The sequence below is a fragment of the Sus scrofa genome, chromosome 3 (genome assembly GCF_054392235.1).
Source record: "Sus scrofa isolate SSC_HxYL_T2T_F1_AM1 chromosome 3, Sscrofa_HxYL_maternal_Yorkshire_Landrace_v2.0, whole genome shotgun sequence".
Classification (NCBI taxonomy): domain Eukaryota; kingdom Metazoa; phylum Chordata; class Mammalia; order Artiodactyla; family Suidae; genus Sus; species Sus scrofa.
This window is the reverse complement of record NC_139385.1, coordinates 65,250,309-65,265,818: the sequence shown is the minus strand read 5'-3', so window position 1 is coordinate 65,265,818 and position 15,510 is coordinate 65,250,309. Positions and strand designations below refer to the sequence as shown.

General features: G+C 49.7%; 1 protein-coding gene across 10 annotated transcripts in view; it reads left to right on the top strand.

Annotated features, from left to right (window-relative positions):
* Positions 1-15,510, top strand: part of NPAS2 (neuronal PAS domain protein 2) — a 192,629-nt gene that overhangs the window by 134,772 nt on the left and 42,347 nt on the right. For all 10 annotated transcript variants that reach the window (XM_085018627.1, XM_085018629.1, XM_085018633.1 and 7 more), the window contains 2 exons: positions 6,952-7,072; positions 8,253-8,366. In XM_085018627.1, the coding sequence (XP_084874753.1) occupies positions 6,952-7,072; positions 8,253-8,366 (235 nt within the window). The remainder of the gene's footprint in view (positions 1-6,951; positions 7,073-8,252; positions 8,367-15,510) is intronic.

Genomic DNA, 15,510 nt, shown 5'->3' with positions numbered 1-15,510 from the left:
AAAACATGTGCTCTGGGAGTTCCCATTGTGGCTCAGCAGGAACAAATCTGACTAGCCTCCATGAGGATGCAGGTTCAATCCCTGGCCTCACTCAGTGGGTTAAGGATCCGGCATTGCCATGAGCTGTGGTGTAGGTCGCAGACGCGGCTCAGATCTGGTGTTGCTGTGGCTGTGGTGTAGGCCGGCAGCTACAGCTCTGATTAGACCCCTAGCCTGGCAACCTCCATATGCTGAGGGTGCAGCCCTAAATAAAGAAAAAAACAAAAAAACCACATACATGCTCTGTGTTTAACTTAATGTTGCGGTGAGCATGAACGTATGCAATGCGATGGCTGAGGGTAAGACACAGAGCATGACTAGGATCACAGAAGGTCCGTCTACTCCTTCTTCATCACATCCCACCTTCCACCTGGAGAGGATAAATTCCAGATCATTGTGTCCTGGTTTCTCCCTGCAGTTCTACCAACTTTTAATTCATCACTAAACTCTGTATTTTAGTGTGACCTTCTGTTTAACTTTATGCAAACTCGAAGCATCATAGGAAAGGTACTCCTGTGGCTTCTCCTTTTTGCTCAGCATCGTTTCGAGATTTGTCCATCTCACACCATCTGGACTAGGTGGTGCTGTTTTGTCCTCTTGGCTATAGGCTTGTGCTACCAGCCCTGCCCCCAGGGCCAGCATGCAACGCTAAGACGGGGCGTCTGTGGACACTCAGCACATATTTCCTGGTGAACATTTGTAAGCATCCTTCAGAGAGCAGACTGTGCGTGAGGTCACCTTTACTAGGTGAAGTGTTGTTTCCATGGTGATGGCACCAACTCACCCTCCACCTGTGGAGGAGAGGGTTCCAGCTGCTCCATGTCACCAGAACTCAGTATTGTCAGGATTGTCACTTTTTGTCAACCTAGTGTGTGCAGGTCTTTCCTGGAGTTTTGATTTGCTTTTCTCCCAGTTGCTGAGGTGACTGGGTGTCTCTGCATAGTTTGTCAGCCTTTTGGATTTCTTTTTTTTCGTGAAATGCTTGTTTGGGTAATTGCCATCTTCCTGCTGGATTATCTGGGTTTTTTTGTGTAATGGTTTGTAAAGCATGCTTTCCACGTTCTGGATGCTAGTCCTTTGGCACCTCCTGGTCACTCTGCCTAGAGTAACAGGGATGGACAAATACATGACACCTGATACTGGACAGGTGAGATGGGCAGTGTATTAGTCACACACACAGCCCCGGGGATGAGGGCACTGCATGCTACACAGGCCAGGGACTGTCAACCCTTGTCAGGATGAGCAGTAACTGTGCCTGGACCCCGTTAAGGAGGGTTGTTTTGCTAGGAGACCTTCTTGGTGGCAAGAAGGAAGGAACTTTGAGAGTTCCTGTCATGGCTCAGTGGAAACCAATCTGACTAGCATCTGTGAGGATGCAGGTTCAATCCCTGGCCTCACTCAGTAGGTTAAGGATCCGATGTTGCCATGAGCTGGGCTGTAGGTTGCAGATGTAGCTCAGATCCCAAGTTGCTGCGGCTGTGGCGCAGGCTGGCAGCTACAGCTCCAATTTGACCCCTAGCCTGGGAACCTCCATATGCCATGGGTGCGGCCCTGAAAAGACAAAGGACCCCCCCCCCAAAAAAAAAGGACCTTTCAGCTGGAGTAGGGAGGGGGATTTGAGCCAGTCCAGGAAGGCCCTCTCGATTTTGCAGAGGACAAAGGCGCGTGTTTCACCACACGCTCACCCAGGCCTTAGAGCACAGGTGTGTATGTGTCCCAGATCTCTGCTCTCACTTGGTGGCTTGCTGTTCCCTCTCTTGAGGGTCTTTGGATGTACAGGAAGAGTCTTTAGAGTTGGTACTTTTTACACTTGAAGTAATTCTCACCCTTCCAGGCTCGAAGCTATTCTCTGGACTGTCTTTAGAAAGTCTTCCTGACTGGCCATCAGTCTGACTCTGAGTCTAAACCAAAGCAAAGCACGTAATCACATGTGGCTCCCCCGCGCTGGTCCTTCTGGAGCCCAAGACCCATGCTGCTTCCTGGGCCCCAGCGCTGCCCCTTCTCACCCATCCCCCTTCCAACCAACTGTGCCTGGGGCAGTGTTCCCACCAGAGCTGCTGGGGGCCACTTTGGGGAGGCGGGTGGGTGCAGTGCGTCTGAACTGGGTGTCTGTCCACATAGCCAACCAGCCTGTCTGCTCTTGTGCTGCCTTAGCCTTGTGGTTGCAGCTGTACCAGGGCAGCTCATTCAAAGGCAGAGAGAGGAATGTGCTTCCTTCCTCCCCAGGCCCTTGGGGGGAGGGGAGGGAGGCTCAGGAGGAAATGTAGGAGAAGCGCTGTGGGGATTTAGGACAGGCCTTGACAGTGAACCCAGGAAAGGCCAGACTCTCAATAAAACAGCCAGGGTTGTAGCAGGAAGTTGGCATCGAGAACGTTCTGCCTCCCACAGGTAAACGTTGTTCCTGGTGGTGTGATTTAGCCACGAGGATGGCACATCCCCCCTTGTCTCTGTAATTGCCATTATTTTAGTACATAGAGCTCAGTGCTTTCAAGGGACCTTTCAGTGGCAGATCTCATCTACTCTCTTGTAAGCCGTGGGGTTTAACTTTTCAAATTATCATCATTTGTGTTGGTTTCCAGCGCAGGGAGATGGCATAACAGTAACAGAACAGCAAAGACAGAGCAAGCGCGTGCTCTGTGCCAGATGTGTTCCAAGCCCTCTGTGGTGTAAACTCAGAATCCTAACATCTCCCCAGCAAAGCTCCCCTGCCCCACCGCCTCCCTCCAGTGTTTAACTCTGTGCAGAACCTGTAGCCCGAGGTGTCCCCCAACCCCCTGATCGGCCAACCCCCTCCCCAAGGAGCAGCGAGGCCAGGAAGCCCCCCACCCTGCTCTCTGCCACCCCCAGCAGCGGGGAAGGGGGCTTCTGAGAAAAGACGGTGGAATGGCTTAGTTATCGTTTTCAAGTATCTGAAACGTCTTTAAGAAGAAAGACTGCTGTCAGCTGTGAGCATTAGTCATGTTCTAAAAAACTACAGGGACTGGGCTTAAAATAAAATCAAGAGCCTCCGAAGGCACTCAGAGAAAGCCAGGATGAACAGGAAGCACAGCTAGTGAGGGGGTTGCAGAGTCTTGGTCCAGAGAGATCAGAACGGGTGTGTCCCAGCTGGCAGTGCGGGAGCTGCCAGAGTCCCTCCTTCCTCTCCTGTCCTTCATCGTCCACCCAGCCCCACGTCCCATCCTCAGGCCCCAGGGGGCCCACTCCGGCCACTTGGCTTGCTTCCTGCTGGAGCAGGAGGCACTGTCTGGCCCATAGCATCTGGAGTCGGTGTGGGCTCCGTGATGCTGGCTGCTGAGCCCCTTCCTCTGCGTGTCCCCCTCCCTGGGCTAATTCAGACGTGGACCACCTCTACTCCCTCCCTCCTCAGGCCACCAGAGGCTGTGAAATACAACCACAGTCCTGCCCTCCCTCCCCCCCATGTCCCCCTCCACCCTGCCGTGCACCTCCCCGCCCCCCCGCGGGTCCCCTGGCAGTCAGGCTCAGCCGAGGGCTGCCACATTCTGACCCCACTTCCCCTCCTCAACCTGTGCCCTCCCCCCCGCTGTGCTCTCTGGCTCCTGCCTGGAGCACCCAGACTTCCTGGCAGATGCTATCTTGTCCCCACACCCCCTCAAGGGGGCCTTCCCCTGGGAACTGTCCCTGGGCCGCTTTCCTACCCCTTCATTTTAGGGTCTGCACCCCAGGCTGTGTTCTCTAGGCACCTCTTTCACTTCCATCACAGAGCTTCCTACAAGTTCTTTAGGATCGTTTTCTTTCTTGAAGGCCCTGCACTGTCTGTGTCGGGTGGTACAGGGGTGAGACAGGCAGGGCACACATGTCATCATGTGAAAGAACAGCAAACATGAGATTCCTATCATTAATGGGTATTAAACACCCCTCACACCTGGCATTTCCCTTTGCCCCTATATCAGCAGAGGGCTCCAATCAGTCCATGTCCCTCCAGGTCACCCTTGCAGCCTATTCATCTTTCCACCGAATAAAGAGCGCTGGGAGGGCCGGCTGGCTCTCACACCCTACCTCTGGGGCCTGCACCTGCCTTGCTGTGATGCAGCAGCTCCCTCCCAGGCCTTCCCACCTGGGCCAAGCCCCTTCTCCAGTGGGTTCAGGTGACAGGTATGTAGCAGCCGGAGCAGCAGGGGCGACGGCCCCATTCTGGGTGAAGGTCTGTCCTGGGTGCTTTCTCAGAGGAAGTGACTTCAAAGCTGGGACCTGAAGGAGGCACAGGAATTGGTGAAGAGGAGGAGAGAATGCAGAGTGTTCCAGCCTGAGGGTGTAGCCTGGGGCAAGAGCCCGAAGGAAGAGCCAAGCTGGCAATCTGGAGAAAGACAGTTAGGAGGGCTTGAGATGGGCCAGGAGCAGTGGGTGGTTTGTTCAGAGCCTATTGGCGAATTGAGAAGTTCACATTTCATTAGGGAGCAGTTAGAAACCAGCAAAAGATTGTAAGCAACATGGTAACTTGAAGGCATTCCCAATGTGGAATCCAGCTAGTATCCACAAGGACACGGGTTCGATCCCTGGCCTCACTCAGTGGGTTAAGGATCCGGTGTTGCCGTGATCTGTGGTGTAGGTCACAGACGTGGCTCAGATCTGGTGTTGCTGTGGCTGTAGTGTAGGCCGGCAGTTGCAGCTCTGATTTGACCCCTAGCCTGGGAACCTCCATGTGACTTGTGGCCCTTTAAAAAAAAAAAAAAGGTGGTTGTCAGGTGAGCGCGGAGAAAAAGAGAATGAGCCAGGTGTTCAGGCAAAGAGAAGAAAATGTATTAGAGGGGAGAGGGAGAGGGTGACTGACCCTTGAGATGAGCCAGCCCCCTGCTCTTCTCGAGGGGCCTTCTTCTACCCCATGGATGAGAAATTGGATTCCCTGAAGCAGGGGGAGTTTAGTTTATCTTTCACCTGCAGCTGGACGCTGGTTGTCACATAGTCATGCGAAAGTCAGAGGTGTCTCATGGTAGGCTGGTTTCATAATCCTGAGAAAGCTGGAGGTGTGTGGTTCCCCATGGTGAGGGGGGAAGTGTCTCCTAGTCTTGGGAAAGTAGGCGCCAGCGGCAAAATCAGGATGTCGAGTGAGCAAGGTGGTCTGTCTCGTTGGTCAGCAGAAAGAGCCATTGTAACAATGAGCCCCATGTAGCCCCTAACAGGGGTGACTTGATCTGATAGGAGCTTCCTGCTGCTGGTGAGGAGCAAGTTGGACAGAGACAAAAGTTGATATATGAGATGACCAGTCTGGCTGATTCATTCCTCAGACGAGAGAGATGATGGTCTGGACTGGAGTAGGGGCTGAGGCAAAAGAGAAGGGAGTGGATCTGAGAGAACTGTAGGGAGGAAAACTTCCCAGCACTTGGACACTGTCGGGATCTGGAGATGAGGGGAAGAGGTCAGGGTGCCAGCTGGGTGTCTGCTCTGGGTAGGTGACCACTTGGCAACACCACCCATGAAGACAGAGGACACAAGGGGAGGAGGAGATAATGATGACGTTGGGGCCGTGTGTGGATCTGGGGCCCCCAGGGGCCTCTGAGTACCAGTTGGGGGATTAAGCCAGGACACCCAAGAGTGAGCTGCGTGGATATACACATTTAAGAGTGTGCACAGGAGTTCCTGTCGTGGCACAGCGGAAACGAATCCGACTAGGAACCATGAGGTTGCGTGTTCAGTCCCTGGCCGTGCTCAGTGGTTAAGGATCCAGCGTTGCCGTGAGCTGTGGTATAGGTCACAGACGCAGCTCAGATCTAGTGTTGCTGTGGCTGTGGTGTAAGCCCGCGGCTACAGCTCTGATTAGACCCCTAGCCTGGGAACCTTCATATGCCATGGGTGAGGCCCTGAAATGAAAAGACAAAAAAAAAAAACAAAAAGAGTGTGCACAGACGGTGTCTTCCCACCTGGGCAAAGCCTCTTCCCCAGCGGGTTCAGATGACAGGTGGGATGAGGAGAGGATGAGTTAATTATTTCTTATTATATAATATATAAATAATACATTACATTAAATATAATATATAATGTTGTTATATTAAGTATTATTAAATATTATTTAATATTGGAGTTCCCATCGTGGTGCAGCAGAAGCAAATCTAACTAGGAACCATGAGGTTGAGGGTTCGATACCTGGCCTTGCTCAGTAGGTTAAGGATCTGGCGTTGTCGTGAGCTGTGGTGTAGGTCACAGACGCGGTTCAGATCTGGCGTTGCTGTGGCTGTGGGTAGGCCGGCAGCTATAGGCCAATTAGACCCCTCGCCTGGGAACTTCCATGGGCTCCAAGAGAGGCCCTAATAAGCAAAATAAGTCAATAAATAAATATAACTGAAAATTCTATCTTCAGGCATATTCGCCCCAGTTTCATCTGCTCAGAAGCCGTGTGGTTGGTGGCTTCCCAACAGCCAGTGCAGATCAGAGGGCATTTCCAGTACCACAGCCCATTCTCCTGGAGAGCACCAGACCTGGACTCTGTGTTATATTTATTTTGTATCCCTGATGCCCAGGTTCTCAGAAGAAAAAGTAGAATTCAATGAGAGACGTGGGAAATAAACAGGCAGCTGTTTGCTGGCCTAGAGGTCAGGGAAGGAACCCATGAGCCCTTCAGGGGCCTTCAAATAAGAGGTGGGCCTCACGCTAGGGCCCACGCCAGCCATGCTGCCCTGGCCAAAATGTGAGAGTGTCAGGACATGGGGCTTGTCTGCGGGTTTGTCTGGCTTAAATTAAGTCTTCAGTCTTTCTCGGGCTCACAGACAACAGCATATGTACATGGGAGCAAGTAAACCCTTTTAGAGTATGGTTCAGAATTAGAGAGTTCTCACAGAAAATCAGATCTTGAACTTCTCTTTGCAGAAACCAGTTCTGAACTGTCCAAGCTTTTCGTTTTTGGCTTTTGTTTTCCATCTCCGTGGAGTGTGTACCTTTGTTCTTGCTTTTCTTTTTCAGTCAGATGTCATGGATCAGAATTTGTTGAATTTCCTTCCAGAACAAGAACACTCAGAAGTCTATAAAATGCTTTCTTCCCATATGCTGGTGACGGACTCCCCCTCCCCAGAATACTTAAAATGTAAGTTTAACTCCTCTGGGTTTGCAAGACAGAAAGAGAAGAATGTTACTTTTGGAGTTCCCGTCGTGACTCAGTGGTTAACGAATCTGACTGGGAACCATGAGGCTGTGGGTTGGATCCCTGGCCTCGCTCAGTGGGTTAAGGATCTGGCGTTGCTATGGCTCTGGGGTAGGCCGGCAGCTATAGCTACAATGCGAGCCCTAGGCTGGGAACCTCCATATGCCGCAGGAACGGCCCTAGAAAAGTCAAAAAAAAAAAAAAATATATATATATATATATATATAAAATGTTACTTTTGAAAGGAGAGTTAGACTGAATTAAGAGTAATTTTCCTCGTGACTCAGAACATTTCCAAGATCCTTAGAAAGATGTGTTTTAAGTTTAAAGCTAAAACTGGGGTTAGAAATAGGTAAGACATGTAACTTTTATGTGGCAAATTTGAAAGCACAAAACCTGTTTTGCATGTAGTACAAGCAGTCCTCCTTTTTTCCACATGAGAGCCGTTCAGTTGTAAACAGTAGAAAAATCAGTGAGCAGTCTGCTTATTTTGGAGGACACTACAAAGCTCGACTCATACAATGCTAAGTAACCCACAAAAAAAACTGAATAATTAGGTCACAACTCCAAATTCTCTTCTGAGGCTGTTATCTGGGTATTTATATACATTTGTGAGGTTTGTGGGATTGTAAGGTTTTTATTCAAATTGGCAACCCGGACAGAAAGCTGGCCTTGGTCCCTGGATGAAGCGTGTACATAGATGACAGTAGCAAAAGTGCCTTGTACGTATTCGAGCCTTGGTCCATTTTCCAAGAATAATTTGTCCTGTGGTACGTTTGCTTTTGGACAGTAGGAGAGGCTTTATCTGAATAGACCATATGAAAACAACCAGAACTAATCAGTACCGACAGAACCAACCACAGACATCTGTGAGCAAATGAAGACTAATCGGGCCCAAGAATGGAATGCAAAATACCTATAAACCACAGAGGGAAAAAAGAAAAACCTCTGCTGCAAAGGTTATAAACCCCCAAAAGTCAGGTGCCATGAGAGAAACAGCCCAGCCTTGTGTTGACCAAACCCTGTGAATGTCACCAAGATGGGGCTTGCCTTGTCTAGAATTGGTGTCATGCTCCTTGTGTAATTGCCTTTCTCTTCTTTTTTTTTTTCTTTAACGGCCCAGCTGACAACGATTTAGAGTTTTATTGCCATCTTCTCAGAGGCAGCTTGAACCCAAAGGAATTTCCAACTTATGAATACATAAAATTTGTAGGAAATTTTCGCTCTTACAACAATGGTAAGCATTCATTGTCACATAATTGCAGCAGTGGCTTTTATCATGCAAACGTGCACGTGGGGGCGGAATGGCACTGGGGGTTGGGAGATAAGTGCTTTCCATAGTTGCATTAGGATTTTTCTGTTCCCCAGCAGTGTTTCTGTGCTCCTAAACCTTACATCCCATGGGGAAGAGCACACCTCACACCTGTTTATGCCAGCTCTCGAGGTCCCACCGACGCACACATTATTCATTTATTTATTTATCTTCAGGCTAATGGAATAGTTCTGTGCTGTGAGAAACAACTTACAGTTAATAAATGACAGGCTCAGCCCACACACAGCCAAACAGGGCTTCATTGAGATGTGGCTTCTTCGTTTGTATCCTCTTTTTTTTTTTAGGGCTGCAACTGAGGCATATGGAAGTTCCCAGGCTAGGGGTTGAATCTCAGAGCTACAGCTGCCAGCCTACACCACAGCCATAGCAACGCAGGATCTGAGCCTCGTCTGTGATTGACACCACAGCTCACAGCAACGCTGGATCCTTAACCCATTGAGTGAGGCCAGGGATCAAACCGGCAACCTCATGGTTCCTAGTCGGATTTGTTTCCACTTCACCATGATGGGAACGCCTGTATCCTCCTTTTTAGAGAACTGGGAACCTGTTTTCATGGCTCTGGTACATAGGCCTTCTGCTCAGGCTGGCCCTAGAGCACAGTACATGGGCCTTTTATGAGAATCAGCCGTCTCCATTAGGTGAATTATCCAGCAGCATAAGCCAAGCAGTAAAATCCTGCTTTCTGAAATTACCCAGATAACTCATTGTCTGAGCTCAGGGCTGCAACTGTAAACTTAAACACTCTGGTTTACTTTTTTTTTTGGCCATACCCACAGCAAGTAGAAGTTCCCGGGGCAGGGCTCAAACCTGTGCCTCTGCTGCAACAATGCTGGATCCTTAACCTGCTGTGCCACGCAGGAACTTCCACTCCAGTTTACTTTTAACCCATGCAGGCCTGATGCTGGAAATTCAGAAACGCAAGTCCCAGCGTGCAGCCCCATCGTGGAGCCTGGCCACAGCAGCCTGTGCTATGTTCACTGTGGTCCTCAAAACCCATTGTAGAAAAGGGAGTTCCCTTTGTGGCTTAGTGGTTAATGAACCCAACTAAGGTCCATTGAACCCAGCTAGGGTCCAATGCAGGTTCAATCCCTGGCCTAGCTCAGTGGGTTAAGGATCTGGTGTTGCCATGAGCTGTGGTATAGGTCACAGACTTGGCTCCAGATCCCACATTGCTGTGGCTGTGGTGTCGGCTGGAGGCTATAGCTCTGGTTCAACCCCTAGCCTGGGATCCTCCATATGCCACTAGTGCAGCCCTAACAAGATAAAAAAAAAAAAAAAAAAATGCAGAAAGTTCCTGTGTGGTGCAGTGTGTTAGGATCCGATGTGGCTGTGGCTACAGTGCAGGTTACAATTGCAATGACAATTTGATCCCTGGCCCGGGAACTTCCACACGCCACGGGCATGGCCAAAAAACAAAAACAAAAGCTCTAACATGTCATAGCTCTAACATGTCATAAAACCAAAAGGATGGGTGGTATTATAGAAGGAAGGGCTAAAACAGAGGGGATGATGGAGCAAGAGAAGAGGGAAGGAGAAAAAGAGCAAAGGAAAGCAAATAGGAAAAGGTGGGCCATGGAGGTGAGGGGATGGCCGATAGGTGACCCAGGGGGCCCATGAGGGTAGCTACTTTGCTGGCTGTTGTTTGACTCTGAATCCTGGGTGGAATCTGTTCCCCACCACCACCCCTGTCGAATTACTCCCAGACTTTCCATTAGAAGCAGCCAAAGTAACAGCAGTGCTAATGCCGAGGCTAACCAGGATCTTTCCTCCAGCCTTAGAAGGTCCCTGCTGTGTGGTATTTGCATAAATGTACATGCCTTGCTTAAAAGGCGCCACCTGTTTCCTAAAGAGTGTGACCCTCCAAGCCTAGTGTTCAGGACTTAGCCCTGAATGATGGGCTCTACAGCCAATGGGGGGCTCTTCTGGGAAGCCCTCCAACCCAGGGCTCAGTGTGCCTGAATGGTTGGAAGCAGTGACAGGTCAGCCTACCCCAGGAGGCCCCTAAATCTGGGCAAAGTGAGATGAAGCCAAGGCCTGCCCAAGTCTAATCCGACTCATCCGAAAGGCTTTGCTAAACCTCATGAGACAAGTGTCTAATGAACTACACAGCCAAGGAAAGGAACTGACCTCCAGGCACCTTGAGGAAAAAAAGTGGTACCTTGTGGAAAACTCCACCTGGGACCAGCTTGGCCTCAGCGGTTCCCTGGGTGAGGCACGTGCCACAATGCAGATACTCAGGTGTCCCTAGAAGAGTCTTGTTCAAGAGACCTGAGAGTGGGCCTGGGACTGCACAGTTGGGAAAAGACCTTAGGGTTCTGGTGCAAAGGGTCGTGGCCCTGGAGAACCACTCCCCCATTGGAACACTAAAGGCCATTCTGTGGAAACTTAAATGACACACCTCTTACTTACGGTGCTCCTCCAGGCAAGTCTGTCCTTGAATTAATATAAGCAGGGGTTTGGAATTTGCTTAAAATGTGTACTGTGGCCTTAACGCCAGCAGCATATCCCAACTGGCCACATACAAGGAAAGTCCCCACTCCACGCCACCCCCTGCCCCCACCCAGAGCACCAAGATGGTGGGAATTATGGGATGCTACTCCCATGTGTCCCTATGACAACCGCGCATGCATTAAGAAGGGTACCAAGTTGTGATTAGCTGGTGAGCAGCGTTATCTTGTGAATTTACATTGTCATGACTCTCATTAAAATGCTACCTAACATCATTTCTTTGAAACTTCCTATCATTTTAGAGGGTTTCAAGGGAACAGGCAGGCTTCGTTGTGAATACCTAGGACTTTTTTTTTTTTTTTTTTTTTTTTAACCAGCCAAGCTTTATTTTCACTTCAGGTTGAGACAGTGTTTGTTTGCCTGAAAAAAATGTGTGGAAATTATGTGTGATTTTTTTTTGGAAACTGTTAACTGCTATAAACACATCGCCTCAAAAGTGGAAATTTTAAAACCAAGATTTTAAAACCCTAGTGTCTTTCCAGAGCCTATTTAGCAAACCAGAGTTAGGGGAGCTTTCTTGAGACAAAAGTTCCTGCATGTAATTGTGGAAAAGTTGAAATATAATTCTTACTTTGATTAAAAGAGCCAAAAATTGTCAGACACATGAATTTCTAAGATTGACCTCTATGAAATCACCAACAGGCAACCATGTTTGGCCTCTTAAAGTATGGTTTAAGATAAGGAATTGTTCAGGAGTTCCCATTGTGGCTCAGAGGGTTAAGAACCCGACATAGTGTCTGTGAGGATGTGGGTTCCATCCTTGGCCTTGCTCAGTGAGCTAAGGATCCTGTGTTGCTGCAAGCTGCAATGCAGGTCTGAGCAGATGCTGCTTGGATCCTGCCTTGCTGTGGCTGTGGCATAGGCCAGCAGCTTCAGCTTTGACACCCCCACCCCTGCAGGAACTTCCATGTGCTGTAGGTGTGGCTATAAAAAGAAAAAAAAAATCATTCAAATTCGATTCTGCAGGTTTACTTCTTGATAAGCGTTGAACAGTGAGATAATAAAAATCATTCCCCTTAGGAGCGTTTCCTCATACCAGGCCCTGGGCTCAGGTCCTGCCACTGGTGGCCTCATCGAATCCTGGTAGCAGTCTCGTGATATGACACTAATGGCACCATCCCAACTTTTTTTTTAGACTGAAGTATAGTTGATTTGCAACATTGTGGTGGTTTCATGTATGCAGAAAAGTGATTCTATTATATATGTGCGCATGTGTATGTGATATATATATATATCTCATCTTTTTTTTCTTTTTTTTTTTTTTTAATGATCATAACAATCTGATTTCACAGGATTTCCATCCCACAGCCCAAGCACATCCCCCCACCCCCCAAACTGTCTCCTCCGGAGACCATAAGTTTTTCAATATCTGTGAGTCAGCATCTGTTCTGCAAAGAAGTTCCGTCTGTCCTTTTTTCAGATTCCACATGTCAGTGAAAGCATTTGATGTTGGTGTCTCATTGTATGGCTGGCTTCACTTAGCATGATATTTCTAGGTCCATCCATGTTTCTAAGAATGCTGGTATTTCGTTCTTTTTAATGGCTGAGTAATATTCCATTGTGATATATACCACATCTGTATCCATTCCTTGTTGATGGACATTTAGGTTGCTTTCGTATCTTAGCTATTGTAAATAGGGCTGCCTGTATCTTTTCAAATTATAGTTTTCTCTGGATAGATGGTATCATCCCATCTTAATAGAGGAGGAAATGGATACATAAAAGGGATGCTGTCTGAGGTGCACAGGTGGGACTTAAGGGACCCACATTCAGAGCTATTCTAACCCTGAACTCACTCTCTTTACCTCATGCTTTTCTGCCTCCCATGAATCTAGATGGAAATTACATGTTTGAATGCAAACACAAGCCTCTCTCTGTGGCCTGGCATTCTGTCAGTCCAGGATGTCTGTACCTGTGCACCTTAGGTGTCCTGCATCCATGTACTGGCCTCCTTTAAGGGTACCTGAGATTTGTTTTAAATCAGATGTGGTAAGACATGCAGATGTGGAAGAACGGTGATGAAGGAGGAGGTTTGTACTCACAGATCCCTAGAAACATGCATAGCACACCACATGCAGGGCCACACGGGGAAGCACCAGGGTAGGTCAAGGGCCAAGAGGGCCAAGGAGATGTGGGCAAGGGCCTCTGTTGTGGTTTCTGTGGAAAAGAGGGGACAAGGCAGAGTAAGCAGGCTTGGGGTTGGTTGGTCTGAATAATTTCATCAGGCTCTTGGGTATAGTGTCTGTCCCTAGTTGTCTGGTCCTGGCCCAGGGGTGATGAGGGCAGGTGGATGGTGGCCCAGAGTGTGAGCACCTGATAGGGGAGATGGTGGGGTCAGGGAGCTCTGGATGGGTGGTTGCACATGGAAAGGGACAGTGGAAGTGAGTGACTCACTGTCTCCGGGAATTGGTGAACCTATAAGGAGCAGCCCCTCTGAGGTCATCAAGACCCCAAATGCCAAAGCACCAAATACAGAAACACGATTATTACACAAGCCACCCCCATGCAACTTCCCCGAGTTCCTGGGCAGCACAGGATGAAAGGCAATATATAAAGCACACACGAAATATGGTTTTATGGTGGCCTAGTGGGTAAGGATCTGGCATTGTCACTGCTATGGCTCAGGTTGCTGCTGTGGCACGGGTTTGATCCCTGACCTGGGAACTTCTGCATGTCTGCCCCCCTCCCCCCAAAAAATCAGAATACCTGCTCATACTTTGAGGAACTAAGCAGGAAGCCTATGTTGGCTCATTCCCATGAAAAGTCCTATTATTTCTGGAGGGCTGGTTAGTTTGGGAGAATGGCCTGGTGCGTTCTTACTTGATGCCTCTGTCAAGAGGAAACAATGGATGGGAAAGGAAGGGACCTTTACTCATCTGCAGACTCACCACACCCCTTCCTGGGCCCACACAGCCTGAGCCTGGCCTGTTAGGCACACAGTGGGTAGGGGCAGGGCCAGGATTCAGGCCAAAGTAATGCCCTTCTCTGGGAGTCCAGGTCAGAGGTCTCTGTGGCTGAGCCCAGAGCACACTGCAGGGATGGAGCGGCCTCCTGAAGGGCTTCCCCCACTCCTTTGGCCCTAAGTCCACAGTAAAGATTAAATGCCTTTCAGTATATGCTGGGTGAACTCGAGTGTGTGTGCTTCTGGGCCCAGAGATTGTCTACACTGACAGGCTTCCTGCCCAGCGCTGTGCGGTCAGGAGGTTGGCCCCTGGCCTCCATTCACTCCCTGTTGAGCCCCCTCCCACCTGGGCTCTTTGAATGTTGGGAGCCCAGGTGGCCCCCTTGCTGACGTCCTTACACCAGGCCACTCACAGGGGCTGGTGGTGGGGGCAGGGGGGGAGGTCCCTGATACCCTCTTTCCAGGCTGGAGCTCGCCCCACCAACCCACCTGATAGAAAGACGGAACCAGGGTTGACAGGTACTAGCTGCCATCCCAAACTCACCTCCATAGGAACCCTCGGGCCTTAAGCCAAGAGGCCCAAGGTGAAAGGTGTAGGCTTCAGGCAGGGAGGAGAGAGCAGGACCAGCGGAGAGGAGACCCTTAAGTCATGCAGCTGAAGAGGCCACCTGCTTGCCTGCTGGGGATCCTCTGACCCTGTGACCCTGGCGGGGGGGGGGGTCACAACTCCCAGGAGGGGAGGACAAAGCACCTTTGCCCTTGTGGACCAGCTTCCATTCTCTAATTGGATGTTTCCAGAGTCACCTGTGGATTGTGTCTCCATACCCCCGGCCCCCCATCCCCCTAGCCCTGGGACAGACACAGCAACCACTGCCTGAACACTCAAGCGAAATGGAATTCCCTGCCCCCATGCTGGCACATCTTTGTCCCTCCTCAGGACTCCATCATTTGCCACCACTGTTGGAGGCAAGGGGAGGGAGGGGACAGAAGGGCAGACAGGACTTCCCATCTTTTTTTTTTTTTTTTTTTTTTTAATGTTTTTAGGGCCGCACCCGTGGCACATGGAGGTTCCCAGGCTAGGGGTTGAATCAGAGCTGCAGCTGCCGGCCAGAGCACAGCCACAGCAATGCAGAATCTGAGCTACATGTGTGACCTATACCACAGCTCACGGCAACGCTGGATCCTTAACCCGCTGAGCAAGGCCAAGGATCAATCCCGCGTGCTCATGGATACTAGTTGCGTTTGTTTCCACTGCACCACAACCCCCAGGACTTCCCATCTTTAACCTTGATTTTTAATCAACACAAGGACCTAAGTGTCAGGAAATGGGATGAGAAAGTGGTTTTCTTCTAATGTTTCCCTTGCATTTCTGTCCTGCTCTGTGAGAAGCTTCCTGAAGGAGTGTGAGCAGGAATGGCGAATCATGTTCCCTATCCTCTCCCTGTAAAAGGCCACCTCTGACTCTGGCCATGTGGCCTGGAGCGCTGGCGGGGAGACCATTGGTCAGAGCAGCCCCTGGGCCACCTCTGCTCTGCCTGCTGTTTCCAGAACAGAGCTAAAGCAAGATTCCTTCATTCAGGACTATGTTTATCTGGTAACAGATTTGTTTTTTAAAGGAATGAAGTAGATTTGTAGGTT